Source organism: Stegastes partitus, unplaced genomic scaffold (assembly GCF_000690725.1).
Source record: "Stegastes partitus isolate 25-593 unplaced genomic scaffold, Stegastes_partitus-1.0.2 Scaffold460, whole genome shotgun sequence".
Taxonomy (NCBI): domain Eukaryota; kingdom Metazoa; phylum Chordata; class Actinopteri; family Pomacentridae; genus Stegastes; species Stegastes partitus.
Window position 1 is genome coordinate 307,368 of NW_007578191.1, and position 20,192 is coordinate 327,559.

Below are 20,192 nucleotides of genomic sequence, written 5' to 3' on the forward strand. Positions count from 1 at the left end.
TGTACTGATTTATTCTATTGTAGACTGAAACGTTTTTTACTACTGTATGCTGAAGTGGTTTTGTGTGAGAGGCCTCGTCGCTGTGAGTGGAGTGAGATGGAGAAGTTGCTTCACGGAGCCGTCTGTCTCTATATCTCAGTTGACTCTATCCTCTCCAGGCGTGAGGGTCCGGCCCAGGGAGGCGCAAGCTGGTGGAGGGAAGGAGGGCCCTTTTGGTCTTCACAGGGAGGGGACAGGGTGAGGGCGATGGGGCCGGGGAGAGAGGGCGGGGGCTGGGGAGACAGAGGTGAGATGACTGGTGGGGGAGGTGGGGAATTGGAGGAGGTGGGGGACGTGGTGGTGGTGGTGGTGATAGTGGTGGTGGTGGAGGTTGTGGTTTGTTTGGCTCCCAGCTGGCTCATACGTTTTTCCAAAGCTTGGTTCTTCTGCAGCGTCTCCACGTAGCTGAGCTGCAGCTGCGCCTGGTATTTCAAAACCCGTTCCTTCTCGTCCTGCCAGGTGTGCCGTTCCTGGTCAAAGTTGAGGGCCTGTCGCTCTCGCTGCTGCCGCTCCAGGCGTAATGCGGCCTGCAGCTGCTCCAGCTGCCTGCGCAGCTCCCCTGCCTCGTCCCAGTGTCCCTCCTGGCCTCGCTGCGGCTGATGACCGTCCTGACGCAGTTGCACGTCCTGGCAGATTTGGGACTCGTGCCGTAGCTGCGCCTCTTGACGCATTTGGGCCTCGTGGCGGAGCTGCGCCTCCTGACGGAGCTGCGCCTCTTGACGCAGCTGTGCTTCCTGGCGTAGCTGGGCCTCTTGACGGATTTGGGCTTCGTGACGCAGGTGAGCCTCCTGGCGAAGCTGGGCCTCCGGTCGGATCTGGGCATCCTGACGCATTTGGATGTCCTGCTGCATGTGGGCATCCTGCCGCTGCTGCACGTCGCGCCACTGAGCTTCTTCGCGTTGCTGCCTCTCTTGTCTCTGAGCTTCCTGCCTTTGGGCTTTGGCTTCATCGCTCTGAAGACTCAGCAGCGTGTCAGACGTGGGGGTGAGGGAGTTAGTTGAGGGCTCCGTTGGGTTTCGCGGGCAGTGGACAGCTCCCCACGGAGGCAACAGTCCTGCAGCAGCCAGGTTAGGACTCACGACAACCTCTGCTCCTCTGCTGACTTCGTTCAGAGCCCGCTTTAAACTGAGCACCTCGGCCTCAAACACACCCAGCTTCTCTCTGAGGATGGACACCTGTGGAAAGGAAAAGGTACAAGCTGTCATAGAACATCTCACACAGCTTTAGATCCATGTGCGCTGACAAAATGGCATCGATTAATGCATGAACCGTATTTAAAAAGAATTTTAAACTGAACACCAACATGTATAGAAACTGTACGCGCGTAAGCTGCTTATGAGCTCATTCAGCACAAAGGAGAAAAAGTTGCAGCTGTTACATATAATGTTCCCCAATCCCCAATTTGTCCCAGTCTCCTAGCCAAGTTTTTGAAATCCCTCCAAAGGATTTTGAGGATTAAATGCTCAACAATCTAGATTTAGTGGTAAACATTCCAATCCTGCAATCTCACTTGTTGTAAATTATTTTCTGACTGCTCTGGAGTGTAATCAGCATTGTGCTGCACTTTTTGCGGTCGGCTATTCTCTGCACACATGACTTCAATCGCAGGCCTTAAAATACTGTATGCTTTAGATCATAAAACATGTGGTGGGTTTCATACATCATCTGGGTACATATGCACATGTCTCGTTAACTACGCAGTCAGAATGACATCTTATACATTAATATTACTAACATACACATTTCTGCTGATGGCATAGTTTAGACTTTCCAACCTGATACCTCCGCTTATTCTATTATTATTCTACATTAACAGACAAGCCACTACTTAGCATCAAATTCTGCTGCTATCAGTAAATATCTCCCATTACAATCCATGACCTTGGTGGTAACACTGACAGAAATATTTATGCGGACAAATTTGCCTGCTTTGATATCTTGACCAAACTGGGGTCTTAGCTTTCAGACAGATCTTTACCCATTTTGTGCACAATAAAAACAAAATTAGGGGAAAAAAAAACCTTTAAAATTCCTGCAATCTTTAGTTCCTGTTTGTTCTTTGCCATTTGGTGATTCATTATGTAAGCAAACATGCTGGAGTAGTATGTTTGCTTACATAAACTCACACACAAAAATAAAGAATAGCTTAACCCTCAGAATGCCAAGCAGCTTTCTAGGCGTTTCCATCGCCATATAAAATCCTGCACCTCTTTGGAAACAGCACAACCATGACTAGACTTAGTCCAAAAGAAAAAAAACAAAGCTTAGTTTCACTGATTACTTCATACACAAAAATTGTAAAAAACTTTGAATCATCACAGAAAACACTTTCCAGGTGCAAATAGGTGCTACCACCACTGGAAAAAATGGCGACTCTACATACTAATGATATTGTACGTCTGTCATTTGTTTCTATGCTTGTCTCCTACCTGCTCTGTTAAAACTCAGCCTGCAGTTCAGCCCAGGTCGCCTAAAAAGTCCTTGAATTTTTGTCACATGACTGTTGGTCCCAGCTGAGTCCCTAATGGCTTTTTAAGGTGTGCTGAGGACTCCTGAGTTTTTAGTTTTTTACAGAATCTGCTTTGAATGTATGACTTATTTTTGTATAAAGGAGACATGTATGATAAACTGACTTTCATGAAACAGCACAATCTTAAGCTCAGATGTCATTAACTTTACCGATGTAACAGCAAATCACCAGCGAGTAGTTTAAGGACTAATGATTCTCCCTGATTTTACAGTTTCGAGGGCTGACAAATGGTGTACATTTGGTGATTTTGAAATGCCTTTCAATCCTACCTGTTGTTGAAGTTCAGAGGGTTAGATGTGGCAGTGATTTCATGTGAAAAGCTCTATCCTTAGTTTGCAATACTATTTCAGAAATCTGATAAAGACCCTGACTAAGAGTAGATGCTTTTATTTATGTTTAATGCAAAAAATATTAATCGATTGCTAATACTGTAAATGAGTCGTCTGTTTTTGTTTAGTGAAAGCGTAAACCTACCTCGGACAGAGTTCTCCTCAGCTCTCCCTCGCACTTCTCCAGCTCCAGGCTCTTGGTGCTGTAGGAGTCCTTCAGGCCCAGCATGACCTCCTCCCGCTCCCTCAGCTGGGCGTTGAGCTCCTTCAGCTGGCCTCTCAGGGCCACCATCTCTCCAGCTCGCTGGGTCACTTCAGCCTGACTCTCCCTCAGCTGCTGCTTCAGCAGGGAGATCTCGCCTGCTTTCTGACACACCTGCAACAAGAAAAACAAGAGAACCAGTGAAGGTTGTGTCTTTTAGTTATCCTGGTAAACATGCATCTTTTTTCAGTTCATACATGTGGGTTGCAGACATACAGATAGAATCTAAATCACTGGTACACGTCCACTTAAAAAAGTAATGAAAAAAAACCCCAATTCTTTCTGTAAAATAAGTTGAAACCTAAAGTAACTGCTCTGTAGCACATTTAATTGAACAGATGTGTTGCTATTGCTTTTATTTTAAATATTAGAATTAATAAAAATGCATTAGACATAAATACTGGGATCCTTAATCTAATATTTTGCAGCACATGCTTGTGAATCAGGCCCTTATTGTAGCTCCTAATGAGACTTTTGCTCTTCTCAACTGGTAGTTTGACTCTTTGTGAGCAAACAGCTCCAGTTCTCTCAGGTTTCTCTCTCCATAAATAATCTGAACTCACAGCGGGTCACTCGAGAGCACTCTACTGTTTTCCTCTTATACATTCTAGGTGCTTTCAGATGCATGTTTTGGATCAATATTCAGTAACAGAAGGCGTGACCTGTAACTGAGACGGAGCTCTCTGACACTGGGCAGTTATGTTTTGTCCTGGTAATCTTCTGAGTCAAAGCACCCCATGCCAGAGGCAGAAATGTTTCACTGCGGGCATCGTGTACGGCTAATGTACTAATGAAAAAGCAGAAGCATTCTGACTTGTCAACATGCATTTTAGTAGATTTCAAACTGGCTTTTTTGTTGTTCTTTTTTGACATGGAGCCAACTTAAGTGACATGTGCTGTAACCAGGCGCTGTCGTACCTTAATCTTGAAGTTAATTGTGAAGTTTTCCGTGGCTCTTTTTGCCAACATTAAACTGTCTTTAAGTTTAGTTTCGAGTCAGGTTTGTTGTTGTAGCCTCCATTTCAGCAGCTTTAATCACAGGACCATGCTTGGAGAAGGTCTTGTGACATTTACTTTCACCATGCTTGGCAATAACCGTCTTCCTTATCTCATCAGACAACTGTCTTACTTTGTTTTTCTTGCTAATGTTCAGCTTAGTGACACTGAGTGGCTCCAGTCAAATACACTGAATGATTGAAGACTTCAGTGACACATGACTGAGGACAAAAATCTTGATGAAACATCCCCATAAACCACTTATTGATCATCACTTCTAACAGGTATCAAAACGGTTGTCCTGGTCACTTTAAAAGATTTCTGTAGCAGAAACAAGACCTCTGATATTTTCACAGCTTCTTTGTTTAACTTCCAAACCAAAATCATGCAGCTATACCTGACAAAAGTGCTTCTTATTTCAACTCTTCCTTCAAGAAAGAACGGAGCGTTTTTTCTTCAATGAAGACTACGCATCAACGCTTTATAAGCAGCTTCACACACTCCGTGTCCTCGCCGTCTCGTTCTACCCTGATGTAACCCTGATAGCATTTCACTGAACTAGTCAGGCGCAACTACTCATACACTCATATCTCACCTCCCACTTGGTCTCCTCCAGACGAGGCAAGATGTCAGCCTGCTCCTTCCTGTAATCCAGACACTTCCTCTCCAGCTCCTCTCTCTGAGCCAACAGAGCCGCCATCTCCTCCTGGAGCCTCCTCTTGTCCTGGGACAGACGGGTTATCTGAGCCTGCAGGGCGGTCTGAGAGCGCTGAGCACGGCGCGTAACCTGCATACAGAATATACGCATTGGGAGTAAGTATTGATGATATCCAGCTAAATGTGGAAAATATATGAATAAATCCTGCAATAACATCACCTGGTGCTTTAAGTAATGATAATATATAACCTATTAATTGTTGTACATCAGGTTAGAAGTGCTTTTTGTCTGATTTAACTATATTTAGCTGCATCTCAGATTTAAAATTAACCATTAAAAACATTAATATTCTGTTTATCACATAGCGGGATGTGGTTTCTCCAAAAGTCTAACAAAGTAAATAGATGTGATCAAAGAAAACAGTGTAAACTCGTAACATAATTTGCATGTTTTATATTCATCTATCGCTCATCAGCACTGCTGCTTCAAGAAAACGTGCTTAAATCCGACTAATTTCATCAGATGATCGTAGATTAAAGACTAACGTAAGCCTTCTTTTAGCGTACTCTCACACTTCTTTGGGGCCAGAATGGTTAAAATTTTTAACGCAACAAGATTTCCCTGAATTTTTCTATTTTATTTTAATTAGGATGGACTCATAAAGTGAATTACAAGTTTATTTGTAGATCATATTGGTATTTGTAGCAATAATTCCTTAAAAATTGCTTTTAAATTAAATATTAAGTAACAAAGAGCTTTAAAATGTCACTCAAAGAATGGCACTTTAGCTGCAACTAATTTCCAATTTCCTACATCAAACTTATTTCTTTTTCCACATTCTGTGCTGATTTTCGTCTCCCATAATTTCACATGCATTTGGACAAGATGCAAGAAAAACAATGTGCACCGACAACGTTTTGATGCCGTTTTGTTGGATAGAAGAATGTGATGAGGTGACCTGCTGCAGGCGTGAAGCGTAGTTCTGTCGCAGCTCGTCCATCTGTCGCTCCCAGACACGTTGCTTCTCCTCAAACACCTGAATGATCGCCGCCTCACTTTGGTCCAGGTTTCTGCGCATATGCTGCACCTGGTGGAGAGAACAAGAGCAGGAACCGGGTCACAAAGCAGCCACTGAAAAAAGTTAAAGCAAATGAAATCCAGCTCGAATAACAAAACGTGGGAATAGCTAAAGTCCAAGATACAGTTTGCATATGAACATGAAGGCCAGAAAATATTCTGTCATGAACATGTTTTTTTTTTAATGTAAGGCATTTATTTTTCAAATATTGAAAGCTTTTTTTTTGTTTTTAAACCATAGATTGTTTTTAACCTACAGCACTGTTTGTGTTCACTTCAAGTGCAGCTTTGGGCTTGTTAGTGCGTCTCTCTAACTTTTGCGTCTGATTTGTGGGTTAAATGCTACGAATGCATCAAAGCTGAACAACACAGTTTGAGGATGTTAAAAAGCAATTTTGCCCAAATATAATAGGTCAACCAATGTTAGAAAGGAATAAATAAAGGACTAATGTCACACTCAGTTTAGTTCCTGTGAATCAGGCGATTATTTGAATATCAAAACTGCTATCCAAGTACCACCACAACGACCGAATATTCGGATATTTGGGTCCAGTCCTAGTGTTTACACAAAGCAGACAGGAAATACGTTGGGAAGCAAATTAAAAATGTAGGTAGCAAAAAGTCCGTAGCATGTTTAGTCATTCCTTTTTTCCAGTGTTTCTAACATCTAAAAAAATGTGCATTTTGAATTTAGACTTTTTCAACTGTCGTAAAATGAATCATCAATGAACTTTTTTGTGAAATGCGGCATTCTAACTTTGTTGTTCTTTGCAAAGTACATTCTGGAATTGTCTCTAATTCGATCCATTGTTGTGTTACTTCTACAGAAGTGCAGAACTTTATACTGCAGTGGATGAAAGTTTGACAGGAGCAAATAAGCTTCACAGAAGATGTTCGGGGTTCAGCTGAGTTCCCACAAAACATTTGACAGATTTCTGAGTGACCTCTGACCTCTTGCTCTTTCTCCCATAGGCGGTCCTCGAGGTCCTGGATGATGTCATCGGAGGAGGGGGAGGGCCGTAGAGGTGCCGGAGCATCGCTCAGGTGGCTCAGCCTCTGATAGGACGAGGAGCTCTTTCCCGAGGAGGACCGGCCGCTGTCCGAGGCGCTGAGCCCGTTCTGAAGGCAGTGAACACATCGTGATGCATTAAACAGGGCGACAGAAAGCAGGACGAAGCCTTAAACAAGGTCAGAATGGATGACGGCCGTACCTGGTAGCCAGGTTTGTCCAGCTTGTCCAGCCCTGCAGCTGCCCCAACCATGCCCAACCTGTTGATGTGGCTTGTGGAAGCACTCAGGGGCCCCAGTACTGCTGGGGGCCCGCAACCGGACCCCGAGCCCGTGTAGGTGGGCAGGCTGGTGAGGGAGTTTCTCCCTGAATCGGACATCCCTCCCTGAACCACTTCATTACCATTTCCCCCTCCCTCACTCCTGCTGACCCTCACTGGGCTGTCCTGGTCCAGGAGCAGGGCCTCTGGGACCTCTCCTGCCTCTCCTCCTCCTCCTGCGTCCCTGCCTCTCCTGCCTACTCTGCCCTCACTGAACCCTTCGCTCCTGGCCTCAGTCTTTCCCTCGCTCCCAGCCCCTCCTGCCTGGCCCACCAGGTTCTGCATGGAGTGGAAGCTCTTGGGAACCACTGGCTTGAAGGCAGAGGGACGAACAAGGCCTGAGTTGTTCTGCATCGCCTGCGAAAGAGACGGAGGGAGGGAGGGGAGAAACACAATGAGTGGACTATAAGATACATGAGCTGCAGCTCACAGACCAAAGCAGACGGTGGTGAAAGTTTCAGGAAAATAAAAAATCAGCATTGTGATGTGTGAAGCATGACAAACAGAACATGGGACATGCAGGATTCATTTTAGATTATATCTGAACAGCTTGGGACGCTTTGGATTCTGAAATCTTGCAAACAAGTCAATATATTGTCATTGGAGAGGCTTTTGGTGGCCGTTATCACTTCTTCTATCCACGTTAACCTATCTGGTGTGACTCTGGTTTAAGACAGGAGGAGCGAGGTGTTTGAATTTGTTAAAAAATGCTGAGAGTAAAAGCTAATATCTAACTTTAACGGCCTCAGTAAAAGCTCCCTGTTTGTGACACGAGGTCTCAACATCAGCTCAGAAAGGAAACTGTTCAGGTAAATGTGGGGATTTACTCTAAAGACTGTATTTTTGGAGGACACCATGGCAAAGTATAACTAGAAAATCCCTCTTTTTGTGTGGACACTGTTTCTTGCCCTCCTCTTACTCACATGTGAGCTGTGTTAGAAAGGAATTACTTCACGCTTACAGCAACCAGCACCTCTGTCAATAGGCATGTATGTACTTGAAAAGTGCAAATCTGTGGTTTAAAAGTATAAATTTAAAATATGTTAACATGCTTTCCACTTTATAGTCGTTTAGCAGGCTGCATATTAAAACTGGAGAGGCATGTTTCCTTCTCAGGATGTTGTTTTCAATGTTTTTAAAAGCCTCGAGGGGGAAGACTTAATAAAAGTAAACAGGAAAAAAGTTTTCAGAGTCAGAAAAAAAAAACCAACAGCATAGTTTTGTGTCACGGCTTTTGGTGTCACAGTTTTGGCCATCTCGTGATCCCCTAGATTCACTTTACAACCCTCTTTTAAAGTGCTGACGCCCAGGTTGGGGACCGCTGTCCTAAATCTGGAAGTACCTGCTCCAGTTTTCCCGACACTGGCAGGATCTTGGGCGGGTTGTGGTTTGGAGGGTTGTGGCCCGCTGGATTGTTCTCACTGTCAGTTCTGCCGGACGCCATCTCTCGGTGCTGGTGCTGGTGCTGGTTCATGACAACACCGTTCTTCTCGCCGGCTCCTCGTCCCACAATGTTCCCGCAGACATCTAGACCTGCAGCCTGCATCTCCCTCTCCCTCTCCCTCTCCATCCTCTCGTTCTCCAGCCTCTCTCTCTCTCGCTCCCTCTCTCGTTCCCTCTCTCGCTCCCTCTCCCTCTCTATCTTCTCCCTCTCGATCCTCTCCCTCTCCCTCTCCCTGGCTCTCTCCCTCTCCCTCTCCCTCTCGCGCTCCAGCCTCTCCCTCTCCACTCGTTCCCGCTCCCTCTCCCGGTTCCTCTCCCTCTCTCGCTCCCTCTCCAGCCTCTCCCGGTCCCAGTCTCGGTCCCGGTCCCTGTCTCTCCCCCTCTCGCGCTGCCTCTCCCTCTCCCTCTCCCTCTCCCACTCCCTCTCCCTCCTGCCCGCTCCGTTGCCACAGTCCAACTGGTTGTTGTTGGACGGGGCCGTCATGGTACATTCAGTGTTGGTGGAGGAGGCTGTTTCGGTGGGGCGGTCGGTGCCGGTACAGGTCGCAGTCCCGATACTAACACTCCCTCGTTCATCGCTAGACGCCGTCCCGTCTGATATAGTCGCCGGAGGGCGGGGCAGCCGCTCGGCGCTGCAGCTGCGGTCGGCAGGGCAACGGCGAGAGAGAGGAGGGGCTCGGGGCAGGGTGGTCCTGGTGCCCACAGACTTCATGGCAAACTCCTGCTCTCCTGCCACCCCACTGCCAACACTGCCCATAGTGGGGGTCAAAGGTCAGGGATTAGAGGTTAGGAGTCAGGATTGGGGAGGGTCACAGATACATTTGGAAGTAGTGTGGGTCATCACAACCTAATGCAGGTAGTGGGGGCACACACACTAGAGGAACACAGAAAAACGAAAGGTGTTATACAATATTGTAATTGCATAATGACTAGTTATACAATAACAGATGCAGCCCACATACAGGGGCAGCGTGGTCCTCCCACCATGATAAAAATGAAGAGGGTCAAATACTGTAGATAAGTCTGGACAGCTACGTGTAGCGTGAGGGGATAAATAAAGTGTAGAAATCAGACTTCTTCTCTGGTTTAACGATGAAATCACAGCGTTACTTTCTGTTTACGCCGTCTACGTATCATGTATGTGCTCTGAGGACGCTCCAAGTCATTTTTGACGACTTTTCTTTGTCTGCATAAGTGATGTGAAGCGAAGCGGTCACTCAGTCCAGTCCTACGCAAAACAAGCTTTAGCTAGCATCATTAAACCGGAGAAGATACTGGATTGTTTGTTTGTTTGTTTGTTGTGCATTTTTTGTGGCCATAAATACAGCAACACCTGCATAAATCAGGTCTAATGCAATTCAAAACTACAGCTCTGCAATAAATGCAATTTTCATGAATAATATTAAGTTGAGCTGTCATTCACTCTGCATTAGGTAGATGCTGTTTGGGTAAAGGCTGCTATCTTTTTATAACACTCCCATACATTATCTGTAAAAAGTAATAATAATGCAAAACTGCAAGATGCAACTTTTTAAAAACTTTACTTATTCAACACCTAGAAGTATTTGGTAACCCTTCACCTTCACCTGCACATGTAATGAAGGAAAATATGAAAACAAAACCTTGTTATTACTTTAATCTGGGGTCAATTAAACCTCCATGTCAGATCTCTTTACGAATTAACTGTAATAAAACTCAGAACAGAACAGAAATCCAAATAAACTCAGTGGGATTTGGGGTTTAAGGGGCGTGCTATAGAAACATACTGTAAACAGCAACCACAAATATAGAGCACATGATTGTATTTACTAATGTTTTACAGCTGGACTATGTGACCACAAATGTGTAATTTTTCTGCAGCTGACATCTGAGACGAGCCATTAGATCAAATCTGAGCTCACAAGCGAGCACAATAAAACTTTGTTAAATGTGTTTTCGATGCAGTTTAATAGTCTGCAAGACCCAAACAGAACATTTGACAGTCGTCATTGGTGGTGTACACGAAAGTACAGTACAGTCAAACATAAAAATACCACAAACTATGGCCTGAAAAAAAAATGCTAACATCCTCCAACACAGTCTCAACATCCAAATCTCAGCATCGAAACTAGTCTGAAGAAACACTGCAGCCTCTCTCAGTTCACACAGCCCTGCAATCTGTGCATTCCTTTTAATGTGGCCGGTGTACACTCAGTTGCCAGTTTATTAGGTACATCAAGCTAAAAATGCAATCTAATCCAACAAATCAATTCTTCATGAAGGTTGCAGCATGAATTTACTTAAACAGCATTAAAGAGGTGTTGCTTGGACTTTAAATCATTTCAGAGGCCGTATAGTTTGAGGATCCTGCTGGCCTGTATTACACTATGCTCCAGACTGAATTATCAACTGGGCAAAACGGGCAACTGCTAAAGCCAAAGGCTGTCAAGGGGCAATTTGATCAACTGCAAGTGTGTTTGGTTTTATGCACCAATAAAACACAATCATTAAACGAGCGTATTATTTCCTATACTCTCGGAGCTTATTCATAAACACAATTCGTGTTTAATCAAATAATCGCGCTCTCGCTGACAGTCTACTGGTGTATTTTTTTGGCGAATGTGAGTGTGGGAGGCTCAACGGGGGCCTCAACAGTTTCTCTCAAGGCCTCAGAGCAAAGTTTCTCTGCTTGTGGCTACACAGAGAGGTGATGCTAATATTTAGTCTGGAAATATCGGACACACATCTCGGGGTAGAAATACAGTTCACCACAATGACATAAAAGTTAGGTGTCATTTAGTGTGGTATTCGACTGGATTACTTCAAGCTTAGTGCATCTAAGAAACTACGAATTCAAACTGCCGATTGCAGTGTATTGAACTGTATTTCCTGTTTTTACCTTTTCATCCCATTTATAGACTAAAAACTGAAAACACCTCTTAGTGGACGAGCTGTTTTTGCCTTTTCTATCTAGATTCATTTTAACACCAGGATAGGCTTAATAAATGACCACAGGATGGAATCAGCACTGAAAACAGCTGTTTTTTTAAGCTTAGGGCACCTACTAAACTGGCAAATCTATGGAGTGTGCCCACACATGTGCATGGGGGGATGAAAAGACTGAAATGTATATATATAGATGTGCATTTTTTGCCATTATGTGGGGGCTATACTGCTGTATCCTGCAGCCATGAGCTACACTGAAATAGAAGGTGTATAGGAGGTTGCTCACCTAAAAGCAAAATGAAGCAGCACAGCCAGATAGATAGATAGATAGATAGATAGATAGATAGATAGATAGACAGACAGATAGATGGAGACGCAGTGATGCCAGTGCACCTCCCCTTCTCAGCCCATTTACTAGAGGTTTACTTCCACTTGGGTGAATAGTAGTAGTAGTAAAATACACTGCCTATCTATGTGCTGTGCTCTGCCTCAATCCCCTCCCCTCACGACTCCCTCTCTCTCCCTTTTCTCTGCATCCCTGGGCGGCAAGGGCGGCTTTAGCAGCATCCGCATCAAGCCTTGAATCGACTGCGCTCCCAAACAATTACTCGCTAGGCCCCGTGACAAAACACAAGCCGCACGACCCCCTCGCTGAATGGACACGGAAAGATAACAAAAAAAAATAAAAATAAAGAAAAAGGCAAATAAAAAAACCCAACTGAGATCTACATTCAAATGCAACAGCGTCATTGACATTGACGACGGATCATGCAGCAGCTTTGATTTACCGATTGTAGCATCCTGGCGGTCCATCATCAAAGGCTACTCACTATTTTGCAGCTTGGCGGCTCGTAAGATGGCAGCTCCAATAAAACAATATTGTCACAAGGCAGCAGCGTCGGTCCTGCTCGGGCCGGGCTCGGATTTATTCCGCCGCCGCCGCCGCTGCTGATGCTGCTGATGCTGATGCTGCTGCTGCCGCCGCGGGTCGGTAATATTAGGGATGCTGTCTTCGACCGCTGTCAGCGTCGGATGCTGATGATGGAGTCGGTCGGTTGATACGCGCATCAGCTGAGAGACACACACCCACCTCTGGTCCCGCCCCTCCGGCTTCATGATGCAAACGCCCCCTTTTGGCATCCATCCAGTGCTCTCCCCTCGGGAAAAGCCTATGGAGTCATATACTGTGCTGTCCCCAGTGATGGATGATGGGTAGATGGGTAGATGGATGGATGGATGGAGGGATGGATGGATGGATGGATGGATGGATGGGACTGCTGCACAATCAGATGAAGATTAGTTGTTGAGTAAAGTCATAAACATAAATTACTCATTTAAAAAACAATCAATTCTCTTAGCTTAAACCCACATTAATTGATTTTTTGCCCACTAAGAGGCAACGACCAGCTTTAAACACTGACATACCTATCAGCTTATAAATCTGTCATACTACACCTGATAAACATCTAAATAACCTCTGTGCAACATTACCAATCAACTGGAGTTGTGTCTCTTACTACCTGACTTTAATTTTCACTCTTTTTGCTCTGTTTTGGTCTCCACCAACTTTTGAGATAAACATCTGGATCTCCACTATCTGCTATATTCAGCTGCTATTTATTGACTTTGTCTGCTGTTTGGTGATAATCTGTGACGTCCACAATTCTACTTCCATCAGTCGCTGCAGCTCGAGCACATCAGCTCACCCCTGCTTGACCACTGTACAGCTGCTCCAAGCTATTTAATATTGGAGAAATTCAGAAACCAATTCTTATGAAGGATAATGATACAGAAAGCTCCATCCTGAAAGCGGACAGGACTGGTTCCTTGGGTTTGTGATGTATGAAACACTGGCATTATGAATCAGTTAATATGAGACGGTTGTTGGTGCGCTGCAGTTTCAAAGTGGAAAGACTCAGCTGTGGTACTGGTTGCTTACTTTGCTCATGATATGTCCAGTAAATAGCACAATATGAACACTTCAACAAGCTTTAAAAACTTGATTTTCATCTGAGGAGGTCTTCAAAGACACCAAAACTCTCCCTAGAACTCAAGGAAATCTTTCATGTTAGACAAAGTAATTTATAATACTGACCGCTCAGGCATCTGTTTAAACAACTGTCCTTTACTGCACCCTTGCAGCTTGAATGTTACTTGACACCTCAAAAATAAATAAAATTCTCTAAGAAGCTTGGTTAAGGGGCAGCTGCATTTGAAACCATTAAAATCTTGCTCCTTTGCCTTGTATATTCTAGCAATTTACCGTTTTCTATCAGAAAAATGAAGCTAGTGATTACTGAGGTAACTTGCTCTCACATCTGGAGGTGTTTCACCAACTCTTCACATCATTGCACTTATTTATATCTATGTAAAAAAACAACAACACAGGTAACATCACAAGTACATCCAGTGCATCTTCCGTTTTCTCCACACTGTATGTCGCAGGATTTATGATTAGAACCACACAGGAGCCCCGATTACAATTCACAGAAACACTGCTGCACCTCAGTACAGAGCTTCTATGAAGTTTGGGAACCTGTAGGTTGAAATGTCTGCTGCAAAATGAGCTTTTATAATCGTATATGGAGATAATATTTATTTATGGAGCACTTTTAAAATCCAAGTTACAAAGTTCTTCTCAAAGCGGTAAAAATAAAACTAAGTGATATTTAAAAACACAACATATCAAAACAGTGTTTAAAGTTAAAATATCATTGGAGGAAATAAAAGACGATTTAAAGGTACCTGAAACTCAAATAAAACCAGGAAAGGTTCTCCAAAAAATATATGTTTTAAGAAGGAACTTGAAAGAGATCTTTGACTCAGTCAACCTGATTTCTTCGGGCAGATAGTTCCAGAGTCTTGTAGCCGTGACTGCAAATGTTCAACTTCCTGTAGCTTTCTGGCCTTTAACCTGACAAAAGACCTCAGAGTGCATTCTGGTGCATACAATTCTAAAAGGCCATAAAGGACCTTTTAAAGTAATTAGTGGGATCTCTTGTGTCTTGGTTTTGGTTAAAAGCCCTCAAAGTGGCGCCTTCACTTCCTGTGAGGGACGAGCAGCAAAGCAAGAGTATACACAGGTGGATTCAAACAAGAGCTTTTATTTCATCCCCAAAAATGACAAAGTTACAAAAACAAATACTCATCAAAAATCAAAAAGAACAATAAAGAAACCCAAAATCTATCTAACTACCCAGCACAAGTCAAATGCATAATGTCATATTTGAATCAAAGGAACTCCGTCCTCCCCCGGAAGTGTCAAGCAGTTGGTATGGTCTGATTGGCAGGTGTGTGGTATAAAAGCCTGGTGCACAAAGCCAGTCAGATGACAATAACTGCAGAAACATGGATACCAGTAAACAAAGAAAAGGTGAGTGCAACTTATGAAACATAATGGGCGTGCAAATAGAACTTAAGTGCTTCAACAATTGGTAAAATTAGTTTTAAATGTGTTTTTGTATGTGCAATATGAGCGTTAAAAGTGTTTCACCTTCAACTAAAGTGGTCAGTGGGGTGACCGGCATTCATGGTTGGACAGCTGCTAGTGCTGCAGATCAAAACCTGGCCTTCCAGGGAAAACAACTTGTTCTAATTAAATGCTCCTGAGTGAAAAAACATAATCAGATTCAACTATTAGAGCTGCATGTCTTCACTAAAATTCATTTAGATTCTCTTTGGATGTCCAGTCACCGGCTTGCATTAAGCCACAGAGGTTGATGTTGTGCCGGCTTTGTGAACATTAAAATCCTCTGCTCCCATCCTTGGGTTCATCCTCCTGCTCCTGATGTGAAATCTGAACACACTTGTCTGTAACAGATGTGTCAGTCAGGTGGGTTGTGTTCCACGTCGTCTGTAATCTTCACAACGCCTCCTGTTCCGTCTCGTTTCTGTGCGACCTCACCTGACCCGTGTCCCTTTTTTCCTTTTGTCTGTTTTTCTATTTTTGCCTCCAGTTTCGTTTAGCTCAGATGAGTCCTTGTTGGCAGTTTGCACACGCATAAGAATACACTTTAACAGACTCTTTATTCAGTGTGTAGCCTGTAAATGTGGAGCTCGTGTTCCAGATTTTGTGTGTTTTTATTTTAAGCATTACAAGCATTAACCTTATCTGCAGTATCTTGGTTTTTTGCCTTCGTGCTGTTTTTTTTAAGGATTTGGATCAAAAATGTGACTGTTGTGGCTCTTCTATTATCTCCATGGAAGGAAATAAGCACCAGTCTGCCCTCTGCAGGACAGGAGGGCGACGTTAGAGGCACAAAGCATGTGGAAAACTTCATGGTCTAAAGACTTCATAAATTTAAGATGCCATTTCTGTTCCTTGAAGTAAATGAGGGAAGTTACCAAAGACAGCTATAGAAAGACAGCTGTGGTTTACACTTTGGTTTTCACGGCAGACTTGTCATAGCAGGTGCAGCACAGGCATAAATACTGGCATTAATTGCATGGTTTAAACTACGTGTGCCAGTAAGAAATACCTGCAAGAAAGCATGCACTACCACCACCAGGAACAAATACAGTAAATCAAATGCAGCTATCATCAGTGCTATTAGCTACACCTAAAGCTTTCATGGGACCAAATATCTGCTGTGACTGAAAAACATCAGGAAAGTAGGAAATGTGATATTCTAATGCCAAAGACGCCATCAAACTGGAAAGACCATTCCTCATCAGAGCTGGAGGTCTGAGGCATCACCTCTCACCTGTTCACAATTCAGTCCTAAGTTCTCTCCCCAGGAAGATGAAACCACATCCACACCAAGCCACAAAGGACCCTAATAAACCTCATTGTGACAGCAGTAATGACTCGCATAACGAGGGGGAGGAGCAACAAACCCCCAATTAAAACAGAAACTCAGGTGTTAATGGTTCCTTCAGGATATACGTATGTGGAACTCCCAACTAGTCAGTCAGAGCTGATGAAGCCTCTTGGATGAGAGATGGAGAAGAAAGAAACTCAAGCAAGTCCAGTTGCTACGATTAACCTACCAAAACAACCATGACCTGGATGACTGAGAATCTTCACAGACAATCTAATGCCAGATTCATGATTATCTGTTGAATCAAAGTAATACACACTGACTAATCACAACCTTTTAACCTCACACATGCTGCCACTTCCTTACCAACCCAGTTTTCAATATAAATGTAGAAAAGCGTAGTTGTGTTTTAACTTGTAGGTCATTGTAATCTTACATACTATTAAAATTGTATATCTCTAAAGAAGAAGCCTTTTCCTGTTACATTTGCTTGACTGTCCATAGGGGGGCAGTCTTGTCTATATTCTGGCTTGTGTTGCATCCAACAGCTGCAATAGTGCTGCAAGAACCCTGGAAAGAGGCACAGACATCACATCTCAGGTCTCTCAGCCTCCCTTCAGCCACTATGGGGCGCTATAGTCTCTGTTACTGCCTCTCAGACTCCAGTTCTTACTACATTTCTGCTGTAGCCCTCCTGTTGTGTTTGTCTGCTAAACACAAAGGCAAAACCTCAATTTAACAATCAGATAATGTTATATTTAGAAAAGTGTGTATCTTTATGCTTTGTTTCTTGTTTCTGAATTTTGTTTGCCGTCTGTTTTCTCAGGTAAAGATGCTCAGTGATGCTCATCTTCTAAAACAGCCATATGTGAATCATAGGAGTCAGAAATTTGATGCCATCGACCATCATTAACTCTCTTAATGTGCAGGTTTCACCTAAGTAGCTTTAAGGTGCTTTAAATGGCTGTCTGATGGTTGACTTGTTCCAATTTTTTTTTAAATTAAGTCTGCAGATGATTGACAAATTAAAGGTAGATCTAACATAAAGGGTTTCAGTAAGGCATTGGCGTGCAGTTAGAACAGCTTCAGTGCACGTTGGCATTTATTCTCTTTGGCATCAACAGTTTAAATCAACTGTTTGCTGCATATTTGAGAAAAATAGTAATGGAAAAATTACAGATTTTCCCTGTTTTGTTAAATTACTGTTAATATCTAGTAAAATCAGACAAAAAGTATTAATTCACATGTTGACTGTTAAAAAAAAAAAACAAAAACACACACACACACATAAAAACAAGCCTAACCTGTTTGCAATGTGCACTTCAAAAATCTAAACCTATCATTATTTTTACTGATATTTGCTCTTTCTTTCTTTCTTTCTTTCTTTCTTTCTTTCTCTGTTTTTGCAGTTTTGAATGCTACTATAGTCCTTCGTTTTAGTATGAATTTGCTTCTGGCACTCTTGTAGCCAGATTTTCCTCATGTTTTTTATTTATAAAACATTTTTTCTTTTTACAGTGTGTTACCAGATTACCGCCGTGTTATTAAGGTATAATTAGACACGTTTCCCAGAACTCCTTTTCTCTTAAGGAAATCTGACACTTTGAAATCTAACATTTGAACTGCTTTAGTTCTCCTGCACATGTTGGGTTATAAAAGCAGCTCAGAGTTTCCATCCTTCTCGCAAGCTGACAAAACCAGGGCCTTCTTTACCATCAGTATTATCACTACAGAAACTTGACAAGATGTCAGATATCTTCACTGAAAACCAGAACATCTGTATCATCACAGGAGCCTCCAAAGGGTTTGGATGTGTGCTGGTGCACCAAGTAAGGGATGGACTTGGACAGATCTCAGAAAGCAACCAACAAATGTCTTGTCTGTTCCAGTGACCCACTGGGTGAAGCCTGGCTCCGTCTCCTGCTGGTGGCTCGCTCTGGGACTGAAGGAAGAGCTTCACTGAAGATGAGCAGCATACGTTGCATCACAGCCGATCTGATGTAAAGATGGGTGAATGAAGTAGCGATGGTGGCAAGACAGGAAGCTGTCAACAAGCTAGATTATGTGCTTCTTATCAACAACGCTGGCGAGCCGTTAATAGAAACGCCGGCTCTGATTAGACCTGTGTGAGTAATGCTGATTTTGTTTTGATGCAGTGAAGTCTTTGACCCACCTATCTCTCTGCTCCCAGCCTCTTCGGGTGCCATTTCCAGGTGTGCAAGTTTCACTGATATAGCTGAGGTTAATTCTTATCTGTCCCTCAATGTTAGCTCGGCTCTGGCACCGACTGCTGGAATCCTGCAGGTGTTCCAGGCCTGCGATGGACTGTGGTGAATGTCTCATCAGTGTTTGCACCGGAGGCCTCGCCGTCCTGGGGGTTGTACTGCACACCTCAGCAGCCAGGAGGAGGATGTTCATTGTGCTGGCTGAGGAGGGACCAAATGTTAAAGTTCTCAGCTGCTCTCCAGGTATACACAGCCCTGTGCACTGGTCATAGAAATATCAGTGTGTTGGTAGAGCTACACATTCACAAAAAATAAAGGGGAGAGGTTGCATGTTGTGAATTTGTTGTGCAGCAATACGTGTGAATCACACAGTCCTCAAAAGCAATAAAGCTTACAGAGTTGTAAAGAAACTGTTGGTGGTCAAGCTTTCAGTTTTTCTGAATACATTCATCTCACCTGGGAATATAAACAATGCCATCTCGATTCTCATATGAATGCAACATTCACATACAAAGTGGTGGTGAGGATCTAGAAGATAACAGAATGCACGTATCACAGAAGACAAAAAGGAAACATGTAGTATTTTACTGACCCATATCTTTTTTTTGCTTTCCTTCAGGTCTGATGGACACAGAGGTTCAGGAAGAGATTCACCATGTGTTCCCCTGAGAGGAATCTGTAGCTAACTTGATGAAGTTGGACAATAGCGTCGCCTCAGGGGCACATCTGGACTTCTTCAAAGTGTGAGCTCAATATATGTAAAAGTGAAGAATGCACATTATTGTATTGTAATCTTTTGTTTAGGTTAGATTTTAGAAGAAGTGCATAAAGGTGTCAGTAATGTTACTGCACAACCTGCTTGTATTTGAATAATACAACTGATGCACTTGGCCTTTGCTCTTAAGTGAATATAGAGACACTTAAGTCCCTCTTCAGATTACTACTGATTAAACCCCTAAAACTTATCTTGCAAAATTACATATTTCTAAGTTGTTTTTTTCCCCATCAAAATAATCCCTTCATGCCTTAAAACAGTTTAGATGTAACCAGATGTTTGCTTCCTCTAGAATATACAGATCTATGAAGTCACCATGACACATTGGTTCCTTTGGTTTGTTACATATGAAACCTCAGAAGTATAAATCTGTGTTTTTGAGTTTATCGGATCACTGCAGTTTCAGCCATGGCATTGACTTTCTCTTATGATTTCTCTTCCAGCAAATAAAAAAAGACCATATGCACACGCTATTGAGATAAAAAATAAAATAAAATTCAGCAAATAGGCTTTTAAAGAAAAAACTGCTAAATAATTTAATAACAGCTCTATTTTGAGGCCTCAAAACTTGTGAATACTGCTGTTTTGTTATTAAAGTCAGATTTATTTATCAGAATTATGTGTTTGCTCATCTGCTCTGACACTGACTGTATGTTTGTGTATGATACTGATTTCCAAACAATGCTGCTCCTTCATGATTTTTTATTTTTTTAAATGTGGGTAAAGATTTCTGCACCGTCCAGGTAAAAGAATTAGATTTTTCTAAACCTGTTGACAAGTGCTTCTGTTGTGTTCCTCTTCTACTGGTATAATTTTTAAATTAGTTTCTGCTGTTAAGCATACTT

The 20,192-nt window shown here is 43.0% G+C and overlaps 2 protein-coding genes across 2 annotated transcripts; one reads left to right on the top strand and one right to left on the bottom strand.

The window, feature by feature from the left end:
* Positions 1-128: 128 nt before the first annotated feature.
* On the bottom strand, positions 129-8,789 carry lzts3b (leucine zipper, putative tumor suppressor family member 3b). The gene is made up of 7 exons (XM_008286620.1): positions 8,562-8,789; positions 7,103-7,576; positions 6,843-7,010; positions 5,773-5,901; positions 4,752-4,943; positions 3,044-3,274; positions 129-1,214 (listed from the first exon to the last, which is right to left on the bottom strand). Exons 1-7 carry the CDS (start codon positions 8,787-8,789, stop codon positions 129-131), a joined length of 2,508 nt encoding a protein of 835 aa, XP_008284842.1.
* Positions 8,790-18,372: 9,583 nt separating this feature from the next.
* LOC103360742 (sepiapterin reductase) lies at positions 18,373-19,241 on the top strand. The gene is given in 5 exon segments (XM_074465726.1): positions 18,373-18,433; positions 18,539-18,651; positions 18,708-18,735; positions 18,738-18,815; positions 19,192-19,241. Coding segments are annotated over 5 exon segments (330 nt in total).
* Positions 19,242-20,192: the final 951 nt, after the last annotated feature.

Excerpts from the sequence above, each read along its gene's own strand:
- lzts3b (XM_008286620.1), bottom strand. The coding sequence starts at position 8,789 with ATGGAGAGGGAGAGGGAGAGGGAGATGCAGGCTGCAGGTCTAGATGTC. Across the intron at positions 7,577-8,561 it reads TGTCGGGAAAACTGGAGCAG|GCGATGCAGAACAACTCAGG; the intron begins GTACTTCCAGAT and ends TCTCTTTCGCAG. Across the intron at positions 3,275-4,751 it reads TGGAGGAGACCAAGTGGGAG|GTGTGTCAGAAAGCAGGCGA; the intron begins GTGAGATATGAG and ends TTCTTGTTGCAG.